We start from the raw sequence: 25,882 nt of genomic DNA, 5'->3' as shown, positions 1-25,882 counted from the left end.
AATCTTTCCAAGAAAAGCAATGTAGGAATATATATTTTGTCACTTATAACAATTTACAAAAACCAAACTGAAAGAACTTTAAAATTAGCTCTACAATTTTGCATATATTAAATTATGCATAATAAAGTGAGGGGGGAAAGTGGGGTTGTCAGAATCTTCTAGGATTATAGCAACTGGTGTTGGATGGGGAAACTAGCTTTGTCAGTGATCAGATAACTGAGGGAATGGCTTGGATGGTGCCTATGGTAGCTTGATAAAATAAAATCAATCAATCGTCTTCTGTTGGTTGAAAAACTTGGGTCAATTAACTTTGAAGTTGCATAGGGCATATTCTTCTTTTCCTTTATGATATAAGTATAGTGTAATATATGAGCGCACATTGAACAAAGTGTGTGTGTGACTAAAAGAAATTGCTTTGTTCTGAAACATTGTGTTTACTTTCTTTGGTGAATAAAATAGGATGGAATAAAATTGTGATGTATTGAACTGAGCTTCCATTCTTTCTTAAACTCTCTTTTCCCAACTATTTTTATCATACAGAAGATGTCACAATGGTAATTTGCCCTGGTATAGCCAATCACAGTGAGAAGCAGTATATTCGCACTTTTGTTGACTATGCCCAGAAGAATGGTTATCGATGTGCTGTGTTAAACCACCTGGGAGCCCTGCCAAACATCGAACTGACTTCGCCACGCATGTTCACTTATGGTAAATATTTGTTAGTTCTTCCAAAATGCATTTGCAGCATTTCAGCATTAACTTGCAGTTGGACCAAGCATCCTAATGTCAGGCATGTGCTAGATTTGGCTTAAGCATAAGCTTGTTTATCCCTCTAGGACCTTGTGAGTACCCTTTGTGGTTACACATTAGCCTTTCTCACTACTTTCTAAACAAGATGACTTGTTTGGTTTTCTTTTTTGAAACCAAGCAGTATTTCAGAAAGGCACTTCACAACTGATGCATATGTCATTACTTGAACTAAGCTGGCATTCATATATTGCCTCCAAGTAATGATTTTTCAAAGCCCTCTATTTACAGTATAAAAACATAGGGAAGTATGATGTGCTGTCAAACCCACCTAGAAAAGAAAAGTGATAGCAAAAGAGTAACCTGGTGAGTTTAGACAGCTCTTATCTCATCAATGTTCATCCATATATAATGGAGCAGAATGGGGTCAACAGAAGAAAAGAGTGTTTGAGTGAGCTATTTTTTTCCTAAGATGGCATCTTCACTGGACATACAGATGTTTGTAAACTGGTAATCCTATAGAATTTCTGTCCTGAGCTGCTACCTAAAATGAGTGATACAGAGTTTTTAAGAGAGCAAGTAAGCATAACGCTCATACCAAAGTGGGATACAAGCTCTTTTGTTGCTGTAGGCCAGTTGACTCCTGCCACTAATTTTACCTTGCTATTTGTGATGAGACTCATGGTTCTTCGTGGTCTCTGTGCATCACACATCTGGGCACTGTGCCTGCGCACTTCATTCAAGAAGATTTTCCTAGCTAAACCTAGAATTTTTGGCGGGGGCCTCAAACCCTTCCCTCTTAGGATAAATAGGCAGGGCTCCTGCCATTTGTCACTTCACTTTTGACTGCTGTTTTGCTGCACTCCAGGTTTCCTAGCTTCAGTACTTTCCTCAAAGCCTTACATAGTCTTTTCATTCTTGTCTCCTCTTTCACTATTTGCCTATTCTAACCCTACCTTTTTCTTCTTACCTCAACAAGTCCTCCCCCAAAAAATAAAAATTAAAAACTCCCTCATAAGAATCATAGAATAGCAGAGTTGGAAGGGGCCATGAAGGCGATCTGGTCCAACCCCCTGCTATTGCAGGACACCAAGTTATGCCATCCCACTCAGATGGCTGTCCAGTTTCTTTTTGCATGTCTCTAGTGTGAGATAGCCCACCACCTCCCTGGGCAGCTGGCTCCATTGTCCTATTGCTCTGACACTGAGGAACATCCAGCCTGAATCTGGTTTGTAACAACTTGAATTGATTATTCCTAGTATCAGCAAGAAGAGATCTTGACTGTCCTCTTTGTGACTGCCTTTGAGGGACTTATAAAGGGACATCATGTCCCCTCTTAGCCTTCTCAAGGCTGATCATGCCCAGTTCTCATAGTCTCTCCTCATAGAGCAGTATTTCCAAATCATGGGTCATTTTTATTGTCCTCCACTGGATCCTTTTCTATGCACTTGGGATAACAAATTGTGGTGTGGCAAGCAGTGGTGGCGTTCCCTTTATTAACTTCTTTTCTGTTACTGAGATGGGAGTGATACTGTGAAGACTATTTTTAGTTGTTGCTGTTGGCTAAGTCCTAGATGGCTGGTGAACAGAGAGAGGCATTTTGAAAGACTCTCTTTGATCTAGTATTTAAAAGCTGCCAACAGCTGGAGGTTCTGTTAATAAGGCAGTAAAAAGTTCTTCTGAACAGTGTATGAATATTTCACCATTCTCTTTGCTTCTGCACATGTGTTTTGTGATCTAGTGGTATATTGTGACTGTGCTAAAATACCCATCCTTCTCCAATTGGGAATTATGTTGTTAGAAATGCTGCCTTTTTAAAATATGTGTGAGACACCTTGGGGAAAGAGTGGGGCTTTGGATGAATCTGTCATGTAAAGCTTGCTTCATTTCTTTATTGCTTCACAGGGTGCACATGGGAGTTTGGAGCCATGGTGAACTACATCAAGAAGGCATATCCCCAGACTAAGCTGGTTGTTGTGGGCTTCAGTCTAGGTGGAAATATAGTGTGCAAATACCTTGGGGAGAACCATTCTAACCAGGACAGTGTGTTGTGCTGCGTTAGTGTATGTCAGGGGTACAGTGCACTGAGGTAAGTTTGATCGTGCTTTGGGTTTGTAGAGCTGGAAGTCAATGCTATTGCTGATGGCTTTTACTTAGGTATGGGGGACAGGCCACTTTCTCCAGCTTTGTACTCAGCCTGTTGATACTTTTGCAGGACCACAGCACTTCATTTATTCTCTTGGGAGAACAACCTTTCCTGAAAGGTGGGAGAGAAAATGTTGGTAGTAATTGCAGTGGTCAAGTGAAGATGGCAAATACATCCCAGGCCTTGCTGGGATGCACATCCAAGTCTTTAACGAAGCCAAATTGCTATGTAATGTCAGTTGCAAGCTAGGCGTGAACTAGATGTTACATGCAAACTAGTATAACAGATCCCTGGTTAGGTAGATTATGTGTGTGTATAGAAGTTGTACTTTGGAGAAATAGGAGGTGATGCTGTAATGCTGTGTTAGGCTTAATAAGGTACAGAATAGAAAATAAAACTGCCAAAATCTTACTACTTTTATACAAATTCTTGGTACGAGTGCACTTGGAATATTGTGTTCAGTTCTGATCACCTTCTCTGAAAAAGGACATTGGTGAGTTGAAAAAAGTACAGAGAAGGGCAACCAAGAATGATCAGAAGACGGGAGCAACTCCCCTCCCCTTCTTAAAGTAGATACAACAACTAGGATTGTTTAGCTTAGGAAAAATTGAGCTAGGAGAGACATGATAGATTTTTTTTTTAAATAATGTATGGTGTGGTGCAGAGAAAATGGAGAGGGAAGGTATTTCCCCCCTCTTTTATAACACTCAGACCCAGGGTTATCCCATGCAGCTGATTGGTGGAAGGGTTAGGACAGACAAAAGAACATTTTTTCACACAGCATATAGTTAAACTATGAAATGATACAATATGAAGTAGTGATGGCCACCAATTTAAAAGGTGATTGGACAGATCCATGGAAGAGAAGGGTATCACTGGCTACTAGCTATGTACTATTTCCTTTAGCAGTGAGGCATGCCTGCTTACACCTGTGGTTGAGTAGCTGGGACAGGTGGCGGTCTTGCACCCATTCTGCTGAAATGATCCTTTGGACAGCTGGTTTGCCACTGTGTGTATGGGGTGTTGGACTAGATGGAGCATCGGTCTGGTCCAGCATGGCTTCTTGTGTTCTTGGTTCTTATACTTATATTCTGGGAAATAGAAAGCTATTTTAAAAAAAACTCTTTAAGCTGCCTGTTTATGCTATGGCATTTAGAGGCATAGTATTATTTTACAAGACAAGATTTTACTGGGATATTAAATGGTATTTCAGGAGACCTTAAGTGAAACTGTTCTTACCAGTCTTCAAACAAGGGAAAGCTGTTGAGGAGTGGGAATTTCTTGCTGTTTTTGCGGATTTGATTAAGTAGTTGGCAAATGTAATCCAGTCCTAGTGGACTATAGTTCAGAGGCTATCTAGTTTGGTTTAAAGCCAGAATCCAAGGGAAGACTACTGTTATGAATATTAGCCAAGTACTAGGTGTGCTCACCTAATTTGTAAAGATCTATATAAGGAAAGTCTTAACATCAAATAATAAAATTAAGACTGCAATTATTAACATGCTTATTTGGAAATAAGTGTCATAGAAATCTGTTAACTCTACAGTGCTGTGACTGCAGTTGTATCTTAACTAAAGCAATTTGAATGCTGGCCAGAATTGAGGGGGTTTATAACTGAAAATAAATAGTCCATAATTATTTCTGGTTTGGCAAAATGTTGAGCAGTACTGTTAAGCTAAGGAAATAGCGACCTCCATATTATCGGAACACATCTTGATCTAGCTCTGCTTTCTGACTAGACAACAAAGGCTCCCTTTATGCTTAACGTTTTGCAGCTGTGGAAATCTTCTGGCAGGATTAAATCTTTAAAAGCAAGAGACTTAGAAATTAGAACACCACAAGCTTAACATACCACGTTGTCTTTCCCCTCCAACCACCACTTTCCTAAAAATTCTGTGTCAAATACTGTTGGAAGCTAAGAAAAAGAGAATGTTATACTTAACTAGAAGATGGGTCTAACGTGTACTTTTTTTTGCAAATTACTTCTCAAGACTGTGCTACCTTTGGTATTTGTGTGCAGTCAGGATGGGAAGGTTAAGACATAAAAAGAGGTGGATGTTGGAAAGTTCCTGAAAAATCTTAAACCTCGCATCTGCATACTGTACCTGTGGTTTTCTTTGCCTGTTAATTGTTCCAAGTAATTTTCAGATACAGGTTCCAGTTCATCTCTGTGTGTTTTCACCCATTTTCATAAAGTCTCCTAACTCAAATGAATTTAGGATTTACCTATTGAGGCAATGTTGAGCTTGAATACTTCCTAGAATATTGTTTTGCAAGCTGTTTGTTGTCTTGTATTCCAAATCTGGAAGCTTTTGTTCCCCCTGCTGGCTCAGTCTTTTTATAGCAGGTCCATATTAGGCATTTGCTGATGTGTATTTGAAAAAGTGAATTTCAAAGAGATTCTCTTGAGTTCACTCTTCTGAAAGTTGTGATAGCTTCTGGTGGTCCTTTGAAGGAATTAAACCAATTATGTAGAGACACTGCCATCTACATAACACTACCTCTTTTTGCCATGATCCAGAGGCTTTCTTTGCCTGCTTTAATTTATTTTCCCCTCCCATTATCTTTATCTTTAGGGCACAGGAAACATTTATGCAGTGGGATCAGTGTCGGAGATTTTACAACTTCCTCATGGCAGACAACATGAAAAAAATCATCTTGTCTCACAGGTACAGAAGTATGCCTGTTACATTATAAATAAAGTTCCACATCAGTTGGTCATACAACTTAAAACAACTGTTTTAAGTACAGTGTTCAGATTACAAGCTTTATTGACCCAGTCTGGCTTCTATAGATTGAATAAGCTTCCAACAAAATCTACTGAGCTCCTTTTCAATGGGTAGCTACTAAAAACTGTATCTAATGGTAACCATGCATGTTTTTAAAGAAGGTCCGTGGTATTTTGGCTGGGGGTCAAAACCTTGTAACTAGCTGCTGTATTGGTACTCGTCAGAGCCAAAATGGAAAAAAATCTTTATGGAATTAAGAGGCTCCAATTATACATGGGGTATAAAGCCTTCTTAATTCATGCCAGATAACTAATTATTCTGAAAATGTAAGCTGAAAGTATTTTAATCTCCCTGTTAAAAGAGTTCTCACTTGTAAGAATGAGCAGCCTTTATCAGATTTGAAGGACAACTTAATTAATCTGAAAGATTTTTTCTGTAATAAGGGATCTTTTGAGTTGTAAGACTGCTCTCTCCCCCCTGTCCCCAAAACCAAATTCTCCCCCATGCATTTGCTCTATAATTCTTGTTTTGGGCTCCGTATATCCTCTGCTGTCAGACTCATGGTTTACTCATGCAAGCCACTCCAAGGTCTAATGTATATCATGGCAAATATTCCCAGTAAATGGCATACGTTGAAATAACCATTCTGGGTGGTTTACTAGAGTAAGCTAACGTTCTTTGTGGTCTCTGTGCATCACACATCTGGGCATTGCCACGCAGTGCAAGGCCTCGATCGGAGAGAAAATTCCAGAGCTGAATGTCATAAAGTGGGGTGGGAGTCCCTCCACCCCTTCCAGGCCTTGGCTAAGAAGGGGAGCTCCCACCCACTTCCTCAGTTTCTTTCCAACTACACACCTTGCTGATAGGTAAGTGACCAAGTTCACACCTTTCATCCTTTGTTTCCTTCTGTGTCCCTCCCTTCTTTTCTCCTATTAAAAAAAACCCTCCACACTCCCATATTGTTTCCTCCCTCTCCTGCTACACGCTTGCTTGCTCCTTGCAGCTGCCCCCGTGGCCTGAGGTACACCTGTCCTCCATTCTTCTCTGTCTTTCTTGCTTTCCTCTCCTCGAGCCAAAAATGGCCAGGGACCCAGTGTTCCGTAGCTGTGCCTTGTGCATTGCATGTCTCCTGCCGCCAACGGCCACTGCCTATGCCTCCTCTGCCTTGGCAAGGGGCATGTAGTAGAGACTTGCCCACACTGCCAGGTGTTCAAAAAACAGATGTCAGTGGGCCCTCCATATAGCTGATGCAAAACTAGAGGCCTGAGGGCTCCTACGTGGTCAAGACCATGCGAGCTGGGAAGCAGAACCGCCGCCACTAGCACTGTTTCCAAGAAGAGGAGGAAGCGCCATGTGGCCACTCCCCCTTTGCCTGTGACTGAACCATTGCATGTTCGGCCGCCCACCCTGGACATCGAAGCACTGCTGGCTCCCTCACTGCAAGACAACTGAGGAAGTGGGCAGGAGCTCCCCCTTCTTACCCGAAGCCCAGAAAGTGAGGGGTGGTCCCATCCACTCGATGACATTTAGCTTTGGAAGTTTCTCTCCGATCCGGGCCTTGCACTGCGCAGCAATGCCCACATGTGTGGATGAGCAGATGAACGCTTGAAGAACGGCAATTACAGAAAAGCAACCTGCCTTTACCAAAGAAAACAAGTAGGTAGACTCATATTCTTGGTGTGATTGCTGAAGCTAACCATATTTGTGCTGGATTGCTGCAGAGTGTTGCTTCTAACTGGAGAAAATGCTTTGCATAATGTCTGCAGACAGTGTAAGATGTGAGATGTTTGTTCTTAACAGGCTTTCATGAAGTTCTCAAGGCAGCAAAAATGTGTGCCCTTTTAATGCCCATGTAAATGCGTTTTCCCCATACCCAATTTATACTCGCAACAATCCTGTAAACAAAGTTTACAGTAATACAAAAACTAATATAAATACAGATACAAATAATACAGATACAGAAATTCAAAGAAATAGGTGGCTCAAGGCAAGCCAATGAGTTTAGAATTGAGTGGGAGTTTGGACTTGGGTGCCTGTTTCAAGGCCAGCATCCTGATCACTGCTTCACACTGGTTCTTCAGCACTTCTGACTTTGACTCAGTCATACTCTTATGTTTTTATCTGTATAGATGTTAATACTTCTGGCAGTCTCAAGCTTTGTATTAATTTCACATAGGGATGATTCAAAACTGTTTGTGAAATTGATACAAAATGCGCATTTCAGAGGTATATTGGCATGGATTTTAAAAGCAATTTCTGAAGCAAACTTTGGATCAAAAGTAAATTCAGCAGGTATTTTTGATATTTACATAAAATTCTTGCATTGACTGTTGTTCCTGTTTATTTCAGACAAGCTTTGTTTTCTGAGAACCCCAAAAGGCCCCACAGTTTAGCAGAAACAGACCTGGGTAGACTTCACATGGCAACATCCCTCATGCAGATTGATGACAATATCATGAGGTATGCCAGGATGTAATTGTGGTATCTTTCTCACGTACATAAGATTTGTCATTTATTCCTTCCTGAAATGCAGGCTGCTGTTTGTTTGTTTAAAACTTTTATATGCTGTCCCCTCATGCCTCAGGATATTGGGACGGCTTACAACATAGAATTAAAACAATAAAACAGTAACAGTAAAATTATATAAAAGCAAAAAAGCGACTGTTAATGATAAAATTGATTTTTAAAATAGCCATTGAATAAAAAGGTTTTAATCTGGTGCCGAAAAGAATATAGACTTGGCGCCAGGCGCAACCCTCCAGGGAGCGCATTCCATAACCTGGGTGCCATCGCAGAAAAGGCCCTGCTCCGGGTAGTTGTTCTTTTTGTCTCCTTTAAAGAGGGCTCCTGGAGCAGAGCCTCTCCCGCAGATCTTACAGGGCGTGAGGGCATGAAGGAAAGAAGCGCTCCTTCATTTATCCTGGTCCCAAGTTGTTCACCATTGTACATATAACTCCTTTACTGCTATTCTTATTACCTGTGTACAGACTTTGCTTTCCCCATATCAGTCTAGCATGCAAATGTATAGCAACACTGTTGGTGGGTGAAGTGGGGCTCTTGTGTTGACTGTTTAGACTACATAGTTGAGAGTATGCAGTGTTTGTGCAAAATCATTCTTAAGCCTTTGCTAGAAAACATTTCTCTGTGTTAATACAAAGCTCATTTAGGTAATTCACATTATTGTATTATCTGGTGGTGCTGCTTAAAACCTGAGGGACTGCTTGATGTAGGCTTATTGTATTGATGCCAAGTGCATCACTCAGTTAGGAACGCCTCCCCCCCACACACACACACCTCCCGAATGCTAGGCGTTTTAAGCATCCATGCTTAAATAGTTAGAGATGGGAAAGAAAGTATGTCTGAAGGAAATGTGCACTAATAAACTGTAATTACAGTCTACTGACATATTACAACAGATGCGGAGTTCTTTTTTTCTGTTGCTATTCTCTTGGATAGGCTCTCTGCCAATGGCTGCATGCCCATGGTGGACAGGTTCAGAGCCCAAAGTGAATGTGGACAGTCCTCTTTCAGACAGCCCCGTCACTTTACCCTTTTTCTCACCAACCAGCAGCTGATCTGATCACATGTATTGGAGTTTTGGAATTAGGTGAGAGTCACATGGAATTAGTTTGAGGGATACAGGTGATCTGCCTCGTTGTTTTAGCAAAAGAAAATGCTTTTTATCAATGTTTATAATTTTCTATGCATTGTGTTACATAGCTGAATTTCTCTCTGGCATACCAAGGGTAGGTTTTCCAATACAGAAATGCAATATTGTTCAGTAGCCTTCAGTAGAGCTTAGATGGAGCCTTCTCTGATTAGAAATAGTTTCCCTTATTTGCATTATGGCAAAAAATCAGTTTGTCAGAAGGGGATTCCACTTACTCTTGCTGCCAAGTACTCTTTCTCTAAAAATTGTTTCAAAAATAAGCAACATAGGAGTCTTCTTGCACATCATTTTTTGAGCATTTGATCAGTGGCCGGTTTGTGGTTAGTATTTGGAATAGATGGAAATAACTGAGCCCTCATAAAAACACAATCATCATTGTTATGTTAGCATTTACTAATCAGGTAGGTTTCGATACAGACTCTTAGAAGAAGCAGGAGTATGACCTAAGAGAAGTTAGTTCTGCACTTGCAGAGAACTATAACGTTACGGTTTGAAGTTCTTCATAAAGTTTTTGACCCTTTTCCATTTTGAAACAGTCTGTTCAGTGGCTTAGGACAAATTCCATCCAAAGAAGAACTAGTAATGTAATTGGGCCTGATGCTTTTAATTTTAGTCACTGCTGGTCAATCAGAAAGGATAAATTTGTTGGAAGTACCTAGGTGTATATAATATATACATACCCTTACTGAGCATCCATCTTACACCTTCCTTGTCTAGTCTCTTATTTCTTAACTAACAGTTTACTTAAACTCTCCCATAATCCTATTCTTTGATGCTCACCAGAAAAATCCAGGAATGATTGTACTTGGCTGTTAAGAACAAGAGGAATTTGTAAATAGCTCTGTATTCTTTAGATGTTCCATCAAACAATTCCTTTTAAAGACTTCAAGCATTTAAATGCATAGAAGTGATAATACCAAATACTTTATTTGTGGAAATGTTTGATTCTGGGTGTAGGCATTAGAAGAAACTGTAATGTAATTAGAAGAAACATGTAATTCAGTAGCAACCCCCCTCCCATACTTACATTGTTTTTCTCTGTGTCTCAGGAAATTCCATGGCTACAGTTCTTTAAAAGAATACTATGAACAGGAAAGCTGTTTGCACTACTTGCACAGAGTAAGTTAACACAGTAAATATTGTTACCTTGGTTCCTTTAACTGGAGTGAAAAAACATGTATTGGCACCTTAACATGCATTACTCATCTGTGTATACATGAGGAGGGTGGAGAGCAACCCAGTGCATTGAGGAATAAACAGAGTATAGGGACAGCATGCCAGGTTTGTAGCATATATGCATGAATGAAGAGTCCAGTCAGAAGGTTTTATGTAGGGCATTATGTAGAGTTATACATGGCCTTGCAGTGAATACTATAAAACAGTGGTCCCCAGCCTCTAGGACATGGGGACCTCATTAGAGTGCCCAATGCCTAAAGAGGGCCCCATCTTAAATAATCTTCCTTACACACATATATAGCCTTCAACATGGTACTGTATGGGGAGTGAAAAGGCTGAGTGGGATGAGTACCTGAGCATTGCTGGCTAGAAAGTACCCAGAATCGCCAAGTTGCTAGTAGGGAAGATAGAGCAAGAGGGGGCTGACAAAAGGAACAGTGGAGACCAAAAGAAGTATGTTGATATTGTGGTTTGTGTAAAAAAGGGACTGGAAAAACAGCAGTAGGTGGTGCAAGCTTGAGGCAGAATGGACAGTGTGGATCTGAGGGAAAAGGCCTTGAGGGTTATAGCCATAAATAAACAAGCAGGTTGGAGGGCTGCACCGAAGGAACTTGAGGGCTGTGGATTGCGGACCTCTGCTATAAAATTATGGTACAGTCAGTTGGTAAAAAGATGTAGATCTGATACCCCAAATATTTTGGAGCCAAAATAGTTTTTGGCTCTGGCCTCTTGGCAGAGTGGCAGAGCAGCAGAGGCACAGGTTGGGAGAGAGTGCTGAGTGGCCAGGGGACTGGCGAAGGCAAGGTAGGAGCTGGGCAGTGGAGCAGAGGGCCAGGAGCAGCGGAGAGGAAGGGGCAGGGCCAGAGAGGCTAGAGGTGCCAGGAGGAAGCGGACAGGCGGGGCCACAGGCCAGAGGGGCTGATAAGGCATCCTCCCTTGTCTGCGTCCCTTAGCTGCGGCCCGGGCTGTCCAGAGACTCCCTTCCCTGAGACAGAGGTTTGATTGTTTGTTTGTTTTTGTTTGTGCTGTGCTGTGCTTTGTTTTTCTTCCAATTTAAATTTAAGTTTATTTTATCCTTGTGTGTGTGTGCGAGTGGGTTTTTGCCTGGGAGAACTGGGCGAGTGAGAGGAACTGCAGGACAAACAAGGCAGGGGACCAAGGTAAGGTCTCGGAAGGGATACTGATGGCAGACCAGGAGATGGCCTTGGCGGGAGTCACGGGTGTTGCTGTCCGCTGCGAGAGCTGCGACATGTTCACCCTTCTCCCCCAGGAGAGGCAGGGATACACTTGCCCTCAGTGCAAGATGGTGACCCTGCTAGAAGAGGAGGTGAGGTGCCTGAGGGCCGAGAGAGCTCTCCAGGCCCCACTGGAACAGCCCCCCTCTGGACAGAGGGTTGAGGGAGAGACCACAGGAGGAGCAGCTGCGGAGACATGGAGGTATGTCACCCACAGGAGGAGGAGGCCAGCACGGCCTCCTCCTCCTCCTGGCACCGATCTGGAGCTGGGAAACAGGTTCTCTCCACTTGGGGAGGCTGGGGCTGATGAGGCCTTGGGGGACCAGCAGGACCCCCAGCCTGGGACGTCAGGCGGCAAGGGGGCTGCTGCAGGAGAGGCGAGGGCCAGGGCATGGCCGCCCACCAGCACTGGGAAGGTACGGCGGTGGGTGATTGTTGTTGGGGGCTCCCTGCTGAGGGGCACTGAGGTGGCAGTGTGCCTCCCCAACCTGGAGACAAGGGAGGTTTGCTGCCTGCCGGGCGCACGCATCTGGCATGTGAAGGACAGAGTGGAGCGTTTTGTTCGCTCCGGGGGTCACCAGCCGCTCCTAGTGATCCATGTGGGCACAAACGATGTGGCCAGGCAGGGTGTGATTGGGAACACCAGGGACTTTGAGGCCTTGGGAAAGAAACTCAGGGAGCTGAAGGCCCAAGTGGCCTTCTCGTCGATCTTACCTGTCCAGGGATTTGGGCCAGGAAGGGACAGGAGGGCCTCCAAGGTGAACGACTGGCTTAGGGTGTGGTGCCAGAAGGAACGCTTCGGGTTCCTTGACCACGGCACTCGTTTTCTTGCCAGTGGACTTCTGGCAAGGTACGGGTTACACCTCACGAGGATGGGGAAAAGGTCCTTTGGAGAAGCTCTAGCGAGCTTCGTCTGGAAGACTTTAAACTGAGCTGGGGGGGGGGGTGTTCAGGCCCCCCAGTAACATGTCTGCACTGGACAAGTGTGAGGGGAGGATCAGGGCTCTGGGAGCAGGGTTTTAGAGATACTGCAGGGACTGACAGGACTCCTACAGAGAAGGGGCCAGGTACCAGGGAGGATGGGAGGAAGGAGGAGGCTGGGAACTCAAAGGAAGCGGTGGGAAGGAGTTGAGGTGCATGTACACCAATGCTAGGAGCATGGGTAATAAGCAGGAAGAGCTTGAAGCTCTCCTGGGAATAGCAGGGTATGATCTGGTAGGAATCACAGAAACTTGGTGGGATGAAAGTCAAGTCTGCAATGTGGACATAGAAGGGTATCACCTTTTTAGAAAGGACAGGAAGGGAAAGAGAGGTGGGGGCATGGCTTTATACGTCAGGGAAGGGATAGGATGCAGTGAGATAGAATGCAGCACGGATGGGGATTTGGTGGAGGCAGTCTGGGTAAAACTTAGGGGTTTTGACAGGGAAAGAGACCTGTCAGTGGGGGCATGTTATCGCCCTCCAGGTCAACTTGAAACCCTGGATGATGACCTGACAGGCCAGATTCTAAGGATATCTCAGGGGAGAGACACAGTAATTATGGGAGATTTCAGTCTCCCAGATATTACTTGGGAGACTCACTCAGCGGTGACAGCCAGGTCACATCGCTTCCTAGACGCTATAGAGGGAGGGTTTTTCACACAGAGGGTCTGAGAGGCGACGAGGGGGGGAAACATCCTTGACTTGGTCTTGACCAATAGGGAGGAACTGATAGATGAAGTACAGATTAGGGGAGCTCTGGATGCGAGTGATCACTCCATCCTTTGCTTTGAGATCAGGGGACTGGGGACGTGCAGCAGGTAGAGCACTAGAAGCTGGGACTTCAAGAGGGCCAACTTTGGCCAACTGAAGGCCAGACTGGGGAAAGTCTCCTGGGATAGGTTACTGGAAGGTAAGCGAGTTGAGGAGGGGTGGATAGCACTCAAAAGGGAGGTTTTGGAGGCGCAAGCCTTGACGATACCTCTAGTCAGTAAGGTGGGGAGGCGGAGGAGAGTGCCGCCATGGATGCGAAAGGAGGTGGTTAGAGGGATTAGATGAAAGAGGAACCTCTGTAGGAAATGGGTACTGGGGGAAATAGACAAAAGGGTATACCGGGAGGAAGAGGCCCGTTGCAGAAGGATTCTTCGCAAGGCTAAGGCTGATTACGAGCTGAGACTTGCAAGAATATCAAGAGCAACAAAAAGGGCTTCTTTCAGAATGTAAATAGGAAGAGGAAGGGGGGACAAGTGGTGGGACCACTAAATAAGGAGGAAGGAGATCCAGTGACTGATATAAGGGAACAGGCACAGATGCTAAATGACTATTTTGCCTCTGTGTTCTCCCTAAAGCAGGACAGGGGATATCTGCATAGATTAGATGAGGCTGGGGACTTAGGGGCACAGATTAGAGTCACCCCCCTTGAAGTCGAGGGGCTCCTCAGGGCATTGGACATTACAAAGGCACCAGGCCCTGACGGGTTACACCCGAGAGTACTTAGAGAGTTGGCAGGGGTTCTCTCACGCCCGCTGGCCTCCATTTTTGAGACCTCGTGGAGTACGGGTGAAGTTCCAGAGGATTGGAGGGTGGCCTCAGTGGTCCCAATTTTCAAAAAGGGTAGTAGAAAGGACGTGGGGAATTACAGACCGGTTAGCCTTACGTCCATTGTAGGAGAAACAATGGAAAGGCTCATAATAGAGATCTAGTGATGCTAGATAGGGAAGGGAGGCTGAGAGCCACACAACACGGCTTCCGCAAAAACAGGTCCTGCCAGACAAACCTTGTGGAATTCTGTGACAAGGATTCGAGATGGCTAGATGGAGGGGATGCAGTGGATGTGGTATACCTGGATTTCAGCAAGGTCTTTGACAAAGTGCCCCATGATATCCTGGTGGAGAAACAGGAGTTTTGGGATACACCAAAGTACTGTCCGGTGGATTAGGGCATGGTTGACTGACCGAAAGCAGAAGGTAACCATTAGCGGGGAATCATCGGGATGGTGGCCAGTGACAAGCGGAGTCCCCCAGGGCTCTGTCCTGGGGCCAATCCTGTTTAATCTTTTCATTAACGACATGGAAGAATGGGTGAACAGTCTGCTGATCAAATTCGCAGACGACACTAAAACTGGAACAGTGGCCACAACTGAGGAGCAGGTACTCCAGATCCAAAAGGATCTGGACAGACTATGGAAATGGGCGGTGAGACAACAGGATGGCGTTCAATGTGGATAAGTGCAAGGTCTTGCACTTGGGGCATAGGTATAGCTGTCATAAGTACAGGTTAGGTGACAAGTGGCTGGAGAGCAGCACTTGTGAAAGAGACTTCGGGGTACTGGTTGACTGCAGGCTAAACATGAGTCAGCAGTGTGATGTGGTGGTCAAGAGGGCGAACGCCACCCTTGGTGCATAGCCAGAAGTGTGGTTTCTAGATCAAGAGAGGTATTACTACCACTCTATATGACTCTGGTGCACCCACAACTGGAGTATTGTGCTCAGTTTTGGGCCCCTCATTACAGAAAGGATATAGTCAGGTTACAGTCAGTGCAGCATAGGGCCACAAGGTTGGTGGTCGGTTTGCAGGGGTTGGGGTATGAGGTGAGACTGAGGGAACTGGGTCTCTTCAGCCTGGAGAAGAGGAAACTCAGAGGGGATATGTTGGCGACATACAGGTATTTAAGGGGATGTCACATGGAGATGGGTAAAGACCTGTTCTCCCCTGCAGAGGAAGGCAGGACGCGCTCCAATGGAGCAAAGCGCAGGGAGCCAAGGTTCCATTTGGATGCCAGGAAGCACTTTCTGACAGTCAGGACCCCGAGGGTGTGGAATGGGCTTCCCCGGGAGGTGGTTGAGGCCCCATCGGTGCGGGTGTTCAAGGATAGTCTGGACGTCCACATGGCGGGCATGTCGTGAGCGGAGCCAGCTGGTGCCGGAGGTCAGACTAGATGGCCCGGGAGGTCCCTTCTGACTCACTCTGTTTTTATGCTTCTATGTCTTGGCTAGGAAGAGATAGAACTTTAGGTAGTTAGGTAGATCTGCATTTCTTACAGTTTCAATTGAATCCACTGCAGTTATTCTCGAGATTCCATAGAACAAACTTCTGAATTACTCTTGAATGTAAGGACACAGACTGGTTTGTTTGCTTGCTAGAATTCTAATTAAAAAGTCACCAACAACTGATTTCCAGATGTGCAGCTCCTACTGTTACTAATCAAAAGCATTGTGTAGTTATTTTGCCTTTTCTCCTTAAAGGATTCCTTTGTTAAATGAAGAAACAGTAAGAAAACATGGCAGGGTTACAAATGGAAGATGATATTGTGTGGATGGTATTGAGATAGGGTTATTGGATGATAAAGCCCTTGTTTAGGAATACCCTAGCATAGCCTCCACTCCTGTCAAATTTAGGTTGCAGCAGATGGTTTTCACTGACAATAATGCCATCTTAGGTAATCCTGCAGTTGTTGTAACCTTGAATTTTATACTACTTAAAAGCCCTTCTTCACTACCTTGTAGTAGATGGATTTTGCTGTAAAAGAAGTGGCCTGCAGAAGAGACACTGGAAGGCTGTAGATGAGACAGAACTTTTCTGTGCTTCAGTTAGATTAATTCTCAGCAGCACTTGGCTTAAGCTGAATGCAATGCTAGAATGTATTTGAAATACACTTACTCCTGCAATAATTTGGGAAAAGCCATGCTTACCCAAGCCCATGGTCTGGGTGCTTATCCAATTGGGAAGCATTAAATAAAATGTGAGTGGAGTTATATGCATTAATCACACTTAGAATCCACAACCATAACTGGAATGCCTTTTAACAAGCTTTGGATTATCAAGTGCTACACTGAAAAGCTTACCTTATCAATTTTAGATGAATATTAATAGGACAAGTGTGCAATAGAGTTAGTCATTACTATTATTACTACTACACTGCATTTATATCCCTCCTTTTTTCTTCTTGTGAGGAACCCAAGGCTGCTTATGTAGCTCCTATAATCCTGACAACAACCCTGACAGGCTGAGAATCTGTGACCAGAGTCACCCAGGAGGTCTTATGGCTGACCAGGGACTAGAAGCTGGATCTGCCAGGTTCCAGTCATGCACTCGAATCATTACAACACACAGGCTTTCCAGGTCCTACAGGTGCAGGGCTTAGAGCTCTCAACTGTGAAGTCATAAGTAGGTTTGGAATAGTTGCTCTGTGTTGCTGAAAGAAATATGTTCAAACATGGCTTTGTTCTCTTTTCCCCCTGTAGATCATGGTTCCTCTCTTGCTGGTTAATGCTGCTGATGACCCTTTGGTGCATGATAGTCTACTGTCAATACCAAGAGCCCTCTCAGGTGAACTGAAAGTTTCATCAACAATCTTTCCCTTTTGAACCATACCAGATCATGGAAAAGTAAATGTAGCCCTGGATAAGCTCAGCCTGCTTCCTTCCTCTTAGGCTCTGCTGAAAGATGATTCTGGATCCTAAACAGTCTGCAAGCAGGGGTGCTTTGTGATAACCTAGACTGGGGTGGGGGGATTTGGAGGCACGTTGTATTTGCAGCCCCTGGAATGTGCCATGTTGTAGCTCTTTTCATATAGTGCCATCAATGCACATACGCTTTGCAGAGTACAGAAAGAAACATAGAAACACAGCAAATCAGAAGGGGTCTCCCAGGCCATCTAGTCTGACCCCCAGCTCCAGCTGGCTTCACTCATGACATGTCTACCATGTGCATGTCCAGCCTGTCCTTGAACACCCTCACTCATGGGGCTGCAACCACCTCCCATGGAAGGGAGGGTATGGAAGCCCATTCCATACCCAGGGGCCCTGGCATCTAAATTGAACCTTAGTTCCCTGAGCTTTGCTCCACTGGAATGCATCCTGCCCTCCTCTGCAGGGGAAAAGAGGTTTTGACCCATTTCCATGTGACACCCCCTCGTGTACCTATATATCGCCAACAGATCTCCTGGGAGTCTCCTCTTCTCCAGGCTGAAAAGACCCCATTCCCTCAGCCACCATCCTTGTGGCCCTTTGCTGCACCGATTCCAACCTGGCTATATCCCTCTTGTAATGAGGGGTCTAGAACTGAACACAGTATTCCAGCTGCAGGCACACCAGAGTCGTACGGAGTGGCAGTAATACCTCTCTCAGTCTAGAAGCCACGCTTCTGGATATGCAACCAAGGGTGGCATTTGCCCTCTTGACCACTGCATCACACTGCTGACTCATGTTTAGCCTGCAGTTAACCAGCATCCCGAGATCCCTTTCATAAGTGCTGCTCTCCAGCCACTTGTTCCCCTAACCTGTACTTATGACATCCATTTCTATGCCCCAAGTGCAAGACCTTGCACTTATCTCCATTGAACACCATCCCCTTGTCCCTCACCCACCTTCATAGTCTGTCCAGATCCTTCTGGATCTGGAGTACCTGTTCCTCAGTGGTGGCTACCACCTCCATTTAATATTGTCTGCAAATTAGATCTCTCACTATTATGAACCTTTCCCTTGTCTTTCCCAGAATTGGATGTAAGGCTAATTGGCCTGTAATTCCTCATGTCCCCTCTACTACCCTTTTTGAAGATTGGGACCACTGACGCCACCCTCCAGTCCTCTAGAACGGCCTCACCCGTTCTCCCCGGGGCCTCAAAAATGCAGACCAGTGTACATGAGAGTACCCTGGCCAACTCCCTAAGTACCCTCAGGTGCAACTCATCAGGACCTGGCACATTTGTAACATTCAGTGCCCTGAGGAGCTTCTCAGCCTGTAGGGGGGTGATTCTAATCTCATCCTGTCCCCCATGTAGATCTCCCCCATCCTGCTTTGGGGAGTACACAGAGGTAAAATAATCATTTAACATCTGCTTGTTCCCTCACATTGGTCACAATATCCTCTTTCTCCTTATTAAGCAGTCCCACCGCCTGTCTCCCCTTCCTCTTGGTTTTTGCATATCTACAGAAGCCCTTTTTGTTGCTCCTGATATTCTTTGCAAGTCTCAGCTCATAATCACCCCTAGCTTTGCAAAGAATCCTTCTGCAACAGGCCTCCTTCCCCCAGTGTACCCTTTCGTCCACCTGTCCCAGTGCCCATCTCTTACGGAAGTTCCTCTTACATCTAATCACTCTTATCACCTCTTTTCACATCCACGGTGGTGCTCTCCTTTGCCTTCCCACCTTGCTGACTAGAGGTATTGTCAAGGCTTGTGCCTCCTCTGCTGAGTGCCATCCACCCCTCCTCAACTCCCTTCCAGTCCCCTCTCCCAGGAGACTTTCCCCAGTCTGGCCTTCAGTTGGCCAAAGTTGGCCCTCAAGATGTCCCAGCTTCTAGTACTTGACCTGCCACTCATTCCCATTCCCCTGATCTCAGAGCGAAGAATGGAGTGCTCACTTGGATCCAGAGCTCCCCTAATCTGCATCCCATCTATTCGTCTCTCCCTATTGGTCAAGACCAAGTAAAGGATATTTTCCCCTTTCCTTGGAAGTAGCAAGACGTTTCAGTGCCCTTGACTCTCTGCTCACATGTTCACTGATCAGAAATCAAACAACAATAACCTCAGCTGGTTTTTGCAAAACTTGTATAGCTGTCAGTGACATGAGTTAGGAGTTGTGTTCTATTTTGTGGTTGCATGTCCGTACCCCACAACCACCCCACCAGCAGGGTGAGAAATATATATCAATCAGTAGGTAAAATACTGTACTCTAGCAAAATGCAGAATTATTCGAGTTCTTAACTTTAATTTTTCTACTCTTACAGAAAAGCGGGAGAATGTCATGTTTGCTTTGCCACTGCATGGGGGTCACCTGGGCTTCTTTGAGGGTGCAGTACTCTTTCCAGAGCCCCTCACCTGGATGGATAAGCTTGTTGTGGAGTATGCTAATGCCATCTGTCAGTGGGAGAAGAATACCTCTCAGTGTTCTGATACCGAACAATCATCTGGCCAAGAATAAAAGGGTCCCAAAGAATCTTCAGGTTGTTTCACCTTAGTTTCCATCTTCTGGAATTCCTCTATTCTTCCCCGTTTCTGAGCCTGTCCTCTGAGCATCTAGAAGGTTCAACCACAGTGCTTCATGCCAAAGCTGAGTTACAAGAAGAGAGGCTAATATCTGGTTTTGAGCAACTTGGAAATATGCCTGGACATTTGCAGTGCTCTCACGCATTGAAAGGACTCACGCATCGTATTGGTGGGTTGCTCACTTCAAGTTTCTGAAAAAAGGGCAACAACAAGATTTCCTTGAAAGTAGCAAGACATTTCAGTGCTCTTGACTCTCTGCTCACATGTTCACTGATCAGAAATCAAACAATAATAACCTCAGCTGGTTTTTGCAAAACTTGTATAGCTGTCAGTGACGTGAGTTAGGAGTTGTATTCTATTTTGTGGTTGCGTGTCCTTACCCCACAACCACCCCACCAGCAGGGTGAGAAATATATATCAGTCTAGAAGAAAGTAACTGTTAATGTCTGCAAGTCTTCAGTACGACTACCCACAAAGCAAAGGGGAAAGATGTGGAGTGCTGACTTTCCAGAATGGCATCCCTTTGTGAGAGGGGGGCTTTGCTCTTTCATATTAATGCACTTCTAGGGTTTAGATTGCTTTGAAAGTATCTGGAGAGTTATCCGCACAGCCGTTGCTTTTCGATTTTGGAGCAGTGGCTGGGTGGATTGTTGTATGTTTTGCTTTTCCATTGAGACTTCACACATAGATGGTTATTGGCTTGATCAAACCAGTGGATTCTCTGCCGTGTTTCTACTTGAGACTAAACAGGTGGCTTTGTGATTCCTGCCTTTCCTGAGGAGAGGAACCTACTTTGACCAAGACTTCTGTGTGCTCTTAACCCAGGCCTTTTAATATGATCCCTGACTGGAAGTCAATTACTATCAACCTGTGGGCTTTTTCTTTTCTTTTCTTTTCTTTTCTTTTCTTTTCTTTTCTTTTCTTTTCTTTTTGAGTACTTCACAGCGAATCAGTGTAAATGCTCTTAAGGAAATTTGTGTGTGAAAGATAATATATCATGCTCTTTATTGCCTCACCCACTACTCATATAGAGCAGCATATAAAAATATATCCCTACAATGACTTGCTTTAGAGGAGTTGTGCATTAGGTGTCTGCAATGCTGATTTAAACAAAAAAACCAACCTGTACTAAACGCCTTTACAGTTACTGAGTTCTGTCGGATGATTTTGGGAGTCCAGTGCTCTGTAGTCTTTAGCACAATGACCTCAGCAGGGTGTGCATTGCAATGGGGTGGGATACAGTAAAGAAGCGATGTCTTTTATAATGCATTGGAGACGGTCTCAGCACCAAGCCAGAGAGTTCCCTCCCTGGAAGAGAAAAGCTTACACCATCAATGTATTTTTTTAAAAAAACGGATTATTTAGATAGCTTTACAAGGACAATGAAACTTTGTGGTTGATTCCCTCCAAAACCGTCAGCTCACTGTCCCCTCCTTATGGCTCCTTTTCACTTCTGTCTTTACAAACATTTTCTTGCATTGCATTTTCCGTACCAATTCGCACTTTATTGTTTTAACCTTTAACTCTGCTACCTAGGCACTTTAATTATAATATGGGTTTGACTGTATGTTTCTATCTTGTGTAGGTAGGAATTCTTTTTGAACTTAAATACTGTGTTACATCATCTCATGCACCAGCTTTGAAATTCAAAAAGGTATATGTTTTATTTGTGGGTGGTTAATTTTTTAAAATTGAGCAATAATTAGCTACTGTAGCAAAGGTGCATTTATTTCATGTCAGGAATCAAACTCTTTCAGCCTTAGTCCAACAGCCTAGGCCTGTTCAGCAAACTAGCCTGAACACAGTTTGTCAAGTGAGGGAATGAAGGCTTTTCTACTCTTCCAGATCTGAGGATGTAACCAACCCAGACAGCTCAAGATTTAGTCAATGAGTTCATGGCTTTCCTACCCCCACTCCAAAACAGTATGTTTTACATTTTTGTTCACATGCTGATGTTTACCATTTCTTGCTACTTCCTCAAAGAGCCAAAATACAGTATAAGGAGACTAACAAACTGCACTGCATATAGAACTACTAAGAATTTTTCTTCTACTTGAAATAAACACTTAAATCAATTTTGGTACCTACAATATATAAAATGGAAGTTACTGCCACATAATTATCCTCTATCAACTTTCATTTTAGGAAGTAAATTATAAAAGGAATTTGCTGTTGGCTCACATCATTTCAGTCTCTAACATACTAGCTTGCTCTCTTCCCTTTCTTGCAGCCTTTTAACCAAATTCACCTTTCCTAAAAACCAATTACAAAAATGGTGTCCTGGATCAGTCACTGAGAGCCATCTCTTTCCAACCTCACTTTTCCAAAAGTGGCTGCTGTATGGTTAGATTTAACAGAAAGAAAATAGCATTTTCCCTTGAGGGAAGAAGACCTTGTTGTGTTTGAATCACATAGACCAGATTTAACATATTTAGCTCATGGTAAGGCATGGAGCCCATAGTTTCCATGTTGTACAGCCAATTTCTGCTCAGCTGTTTTTGTGTTGCTTTAATTCAGTGAGTATGGGTTATGCAAGGGTTCATCAGCTCTTACATAACTCACAGTCTGCTTTAGGGTAATGGAAGGGGGGTTTAACCCTTAGGAAACCCTTGTTTGCTGGATTTGCACAGCATGACACCCCTTGGGTGGGGTTGCATATTCAGAATGGCAGATGCTCACACCACAAGTTAAAGGACCTATAGTGGGCTGTCATGTGGTCCAGTGATCCCAGTGTAACGGGGGGGGGGGGGAGCTTCTTTGCATATAAAGGCTTTTATCACCACTTTCTGAGGGTGGGTGTAAGTGTAACTTTCTAAAGTTTTGAACCAGCTACAGATTGGTTTTGTATGCAGGCATGAAAATGAGTTGATGCCTAATTTTGATGGCATTCTTAATCTTTGGTACTCAGGGAATATATGTCCATTCAATTATAAAGAACATTTCTGTGATTACATTCTTCTGAATGGTAGATCTTGGAATAGAAACAGGAACCGCTAACCATTAGAAATCATCTTGATTTTTTGCTCATAGAATATAAAAAGACTTTTGTTCCCATCTCACAAAATGAAGCTGTACAAGGAGAGACCATTCTTTTTCATTAACATGGCTGGTCAGAGATGCATCTTATGTCATAAACTTGGTGTTCTCCCTTGCCCTTTCAGTCAAACAGGAGAGAGATTTTCAATTTATTTGAGGGTCTGCAGGAAAATGAATGCCAAAACAGAGTCTTCTGTAGGAGCTGAGGAGAGCCTGGCCAGGAAGTAGCTGTACAAATTCCATTATTTAAAAAAAGTGAACAGTGTTAAACTTCTGTTCACATTTTCAGTGAAATTGGGATGTTGCTGCAGTGCATCTTCCTGCTGTTGTAAGTAGATTGGACTGTCTCAAATTTCTTTTGAAAAGTAGTATTTAAGTCAGCAAGGATACGGTGTACGTGGAAGCATTTTTCCACCTCGCGCTTCCCCCCAGTAAAATGGGCCTGCTTATCATTTTTTCATGGATGCACTACACTAGAAGGACTTTTTCTTTGTATGTTCAATTCCATCCTGGGGAAGGGTTGTGTGTGCTGGTTCCGGTGTGCAGGCAATTGTTTATAATGTGTAACAGCTCATGACATGAACTCTTTATCTGCACCATTTCAAATTATTTGCACCATTTCACATCCAGATTATTTCTTTTTCCTGAAAGTTGTTTGTGACCCCTTGAAGAACTGCTACATTGTTTGCTGTGTGGCAGGAGCCATCATATTGAGTGATTTTTAAAACAACCTTCATCAGATGGACTGTAAAGCTTAAGTTTTCCCTGGTAATATAGACCATTTTGTAAGCTTTAAGTCTGTTCAGAGTAATGTCTTCACAGCTTGTTGATATCTGTATTAAAAGTAGCTTGCCTTTGGGTGAAATGTGTGAATCCCACATATAGATTGGTTCACAAAGGAATCCTGGGGCTGACCTTTTTTATTTTTGAAAACTGGCTTTGATCTGCATTTAAAGGTTTATATGATTAGGTAGCATATCATGATTGCAACTCTATTCATCCCAATGACATGGTGAAAAAATAAAAACAGAAAACCAACCATCGGCATTTCCACTGAACAAATCTGCTGTAATGGAGATACTCCTACATATGGCTATATACTTCTCCCATATACATATAGCCTGCAATAAGCTGTTTTCCACAGATTGCATTGTTTTACTGGCTTGAGCCTTTCCTTTGGGTTTCCTGCCGAAATGGTACTTCCAAGTCCATATCCAGGATTTATCATAAGAAAATGGCAGCACCTCTACCAAGAAACTGAGAAAGGGGTTCCAACTTTGTAGTCATGATAGCAGTAATAGTAACCAATTGTTGTAAGGTGGTAAGAGTCCAAGCCACATCTTGCAAACCCTTCCATATACCGATTTTATTAGCAATTCTCCTTTGCTGTATGTTATGTAGTGATCTTAGTGGGATACCAGGTGCACTTACTGATGTTGATCTAAATAAGGGCAAACTACACCTTGCTGTTGATTGGAAAGGGGGATTATTTGCTCATCTTAAAGGGCAAAACCACTGAAATAGGGGCACCATTCAATGCTGCTGGAGTCTGTGGCCTTTGGTCTTTGCTAACTAACATTATGTTTCTCTGTATGTCTTCCTGTCTGGAATAATGTTCTTTAAATCTAATTTTCTCTTGCAGGGCCTTGTGGTGTGGATGCATGACAAAATGAGAGAAATGCATCTGGGTGGAAAGGAGGGAATTTGAGTGCAGGGTTTTCCAGCCTTTTTTTCTATCAGGAACTATACTATAACTCATTTAAACATCTGGTGTTCTGGTCTTTTGCTGGTTACATTAAAGGGTACAACCATGAAAGGGCATTTTCTAAGCTGGATCTGAGAATTGGCATTCCTCCCCTTCCCCTCCTCTCCCCTGCCCTCCACTTTTTCCTTTTTTTCCCTAATCTCTATGCAGGAAAACTTAATTTTAACTCCTGAGTTCTGGGGCCACCCAATTCCCTACAACTTTGCTGATTTTAGACCAGGTATAGCACCCAGTGTGTCAAAATTCCTGAGATATGGCATTTATCATTTTGTATAAATACTGATTTGCCAATAGCAAGGCTTCTATTTTTTTTTTTTTTTTTGATAAGGCTGTATGCACAGTATCACTGCTTATATGGACAGCTTTGCCCTTCCCTATTGAAGGAGGCACATATCAAATACTTTGATATCAAAGCAGCTTAATATCAAAGCTTTGTTTATCAAACATTTGTGTGAACTGGAAACCTTGAGAATTTAATCTGCCACCAAGTTTTATCAAAGGTGTAGTGTCCAGTCCACAGGAATCTGCATCCTTCCAATCTAACTTCATGGCTATTTTGAACCATTCATGCTTGGTATCTGTAGATTCATTCTCTCAATGAATTCACAGATTCTCCCTCTTGATTTAAGAAGCACAACTTTTCAAGAGGTGGCCCTTATTTTTTTCTTTTCAACATACCCAAGCAGAAGGATATCCCAGTACCTCAGGAAGCTAGACCTGTACCTGTGCACTCTTCTTGATTTCTGTCACTGCAGCTGCCTTATCAGAGTAAATCAAGTGGTTCCTTTAAGTTTTTTTTAAAATGTCTCTTGAAGTTTAATTGTTTTGGCAATTTTTGTTTCCAAATACATATTTTGGAAACCATTATTTCCGCATTCCTAACTACTTGGAAACAAAAATGCTGCCCTGAAAAGGTTTCATTTGTGTAAGTGACTCATTGCCACTGGTTCCTTGTTGGAATCTTAGGAACCAGTTTTTTGGGGGAAGAAGATTTGCAACTAGCAATGCAATTTTTCTAAATCTGCTAAGGATTCAAATTATAAAAGTGTGTCAATACGTTTTTCTTTTTCTGTTTTGTGTGTAATAAACAGAGGTCATTGCAGAACAGAATAATTTTGTTATTTGAATCAGTGGAATTTCTTTGCTTAAAAAAATAAAGAACAGTTGAGTTCAGAGCATGTTTTTGTGTCTCATCGCTTGGTTGCTCATGACTTAGAATATGGGTGGGCACACTGAGGCTTGTGGGATCTGTGCTGTTCTCCAGAATCCAAAGTTCCACCAATCAAGGATATGTGCAAAATAAAGACTGAATGTGACTAAGCTGGATGCAAAGTGTAAACTCTGAGGCAGAGGTAGTTCCCTAACGTAAACCCACATGAGCTTGGACATACCAAATACGAATGTTACTTCAG

General features: G+C 43.4%; 1 protein-coding gene across 2 annotated transcripts in view; it reads left to right on the top strand.

The window, feature by feature from the left end:
* ABHD2 (abhydrolase domain containing 2, acylglycerol lipase) overlaps positions 1–25,643 on the top strand; it is a 48,585-nt gene extending 22,942 nt beyond the window's left edge. For both annotated transcript variants that reach the window (XM_044438621.1, XM_044438624.1), the window contains 7 exons: positions 541–708; positions 2,653–2,836; positions 5,470–5,562; positions 7,972–8,082; positions 10,342–10,411; positions 16,926–17,010; positions 19,411–25,643. In XM_044438621.1, coding sequence (XP_044294556.1) covers positions 541–708; positions 2,653–2,836; positions 5,470–5,562; positions 7,972–8,082; positions 10,342–10,411; positions 16,926–17,010; positions 19,411–19,604 — 905 coding nt within the window. In that variant the 3' untranslated portion in view covers positions 19,605–25,643. The remainder of the gene's footprint in view (positions 1–540; positions 709–2,652; positions 2,837–5,469; positions 5,563–7,971; positions 8,083–10,341; positions 10,412–16,925; positions 17,011–19,410) is intronic.
* The last annotated feature ends 239 nt before the right edge of the window (positions 25,644–25,882 follow it).

The sequence above is a fragment of the Varanus komodoensis genome, unplaced genomic scaffold, assembly GCF_004798865.1.
Source record: "Varanus komodoensis strain SLA01 unplaced genomic scaffold, ASM479886v1 scaffold33, whole genome shotgun sequence".
Taxonomy (NCBI): Eukaryota; Metazoa; Chordata; class Lepidosauria; order Squamata; family Varanidae; genus Varanus; species Varanus komodoensis.
The sequence above is the reverse complement of the archived record's forward strand: the minus strand, read 5'-3'. Positions and strand labels throughout refer to the sequence as shown.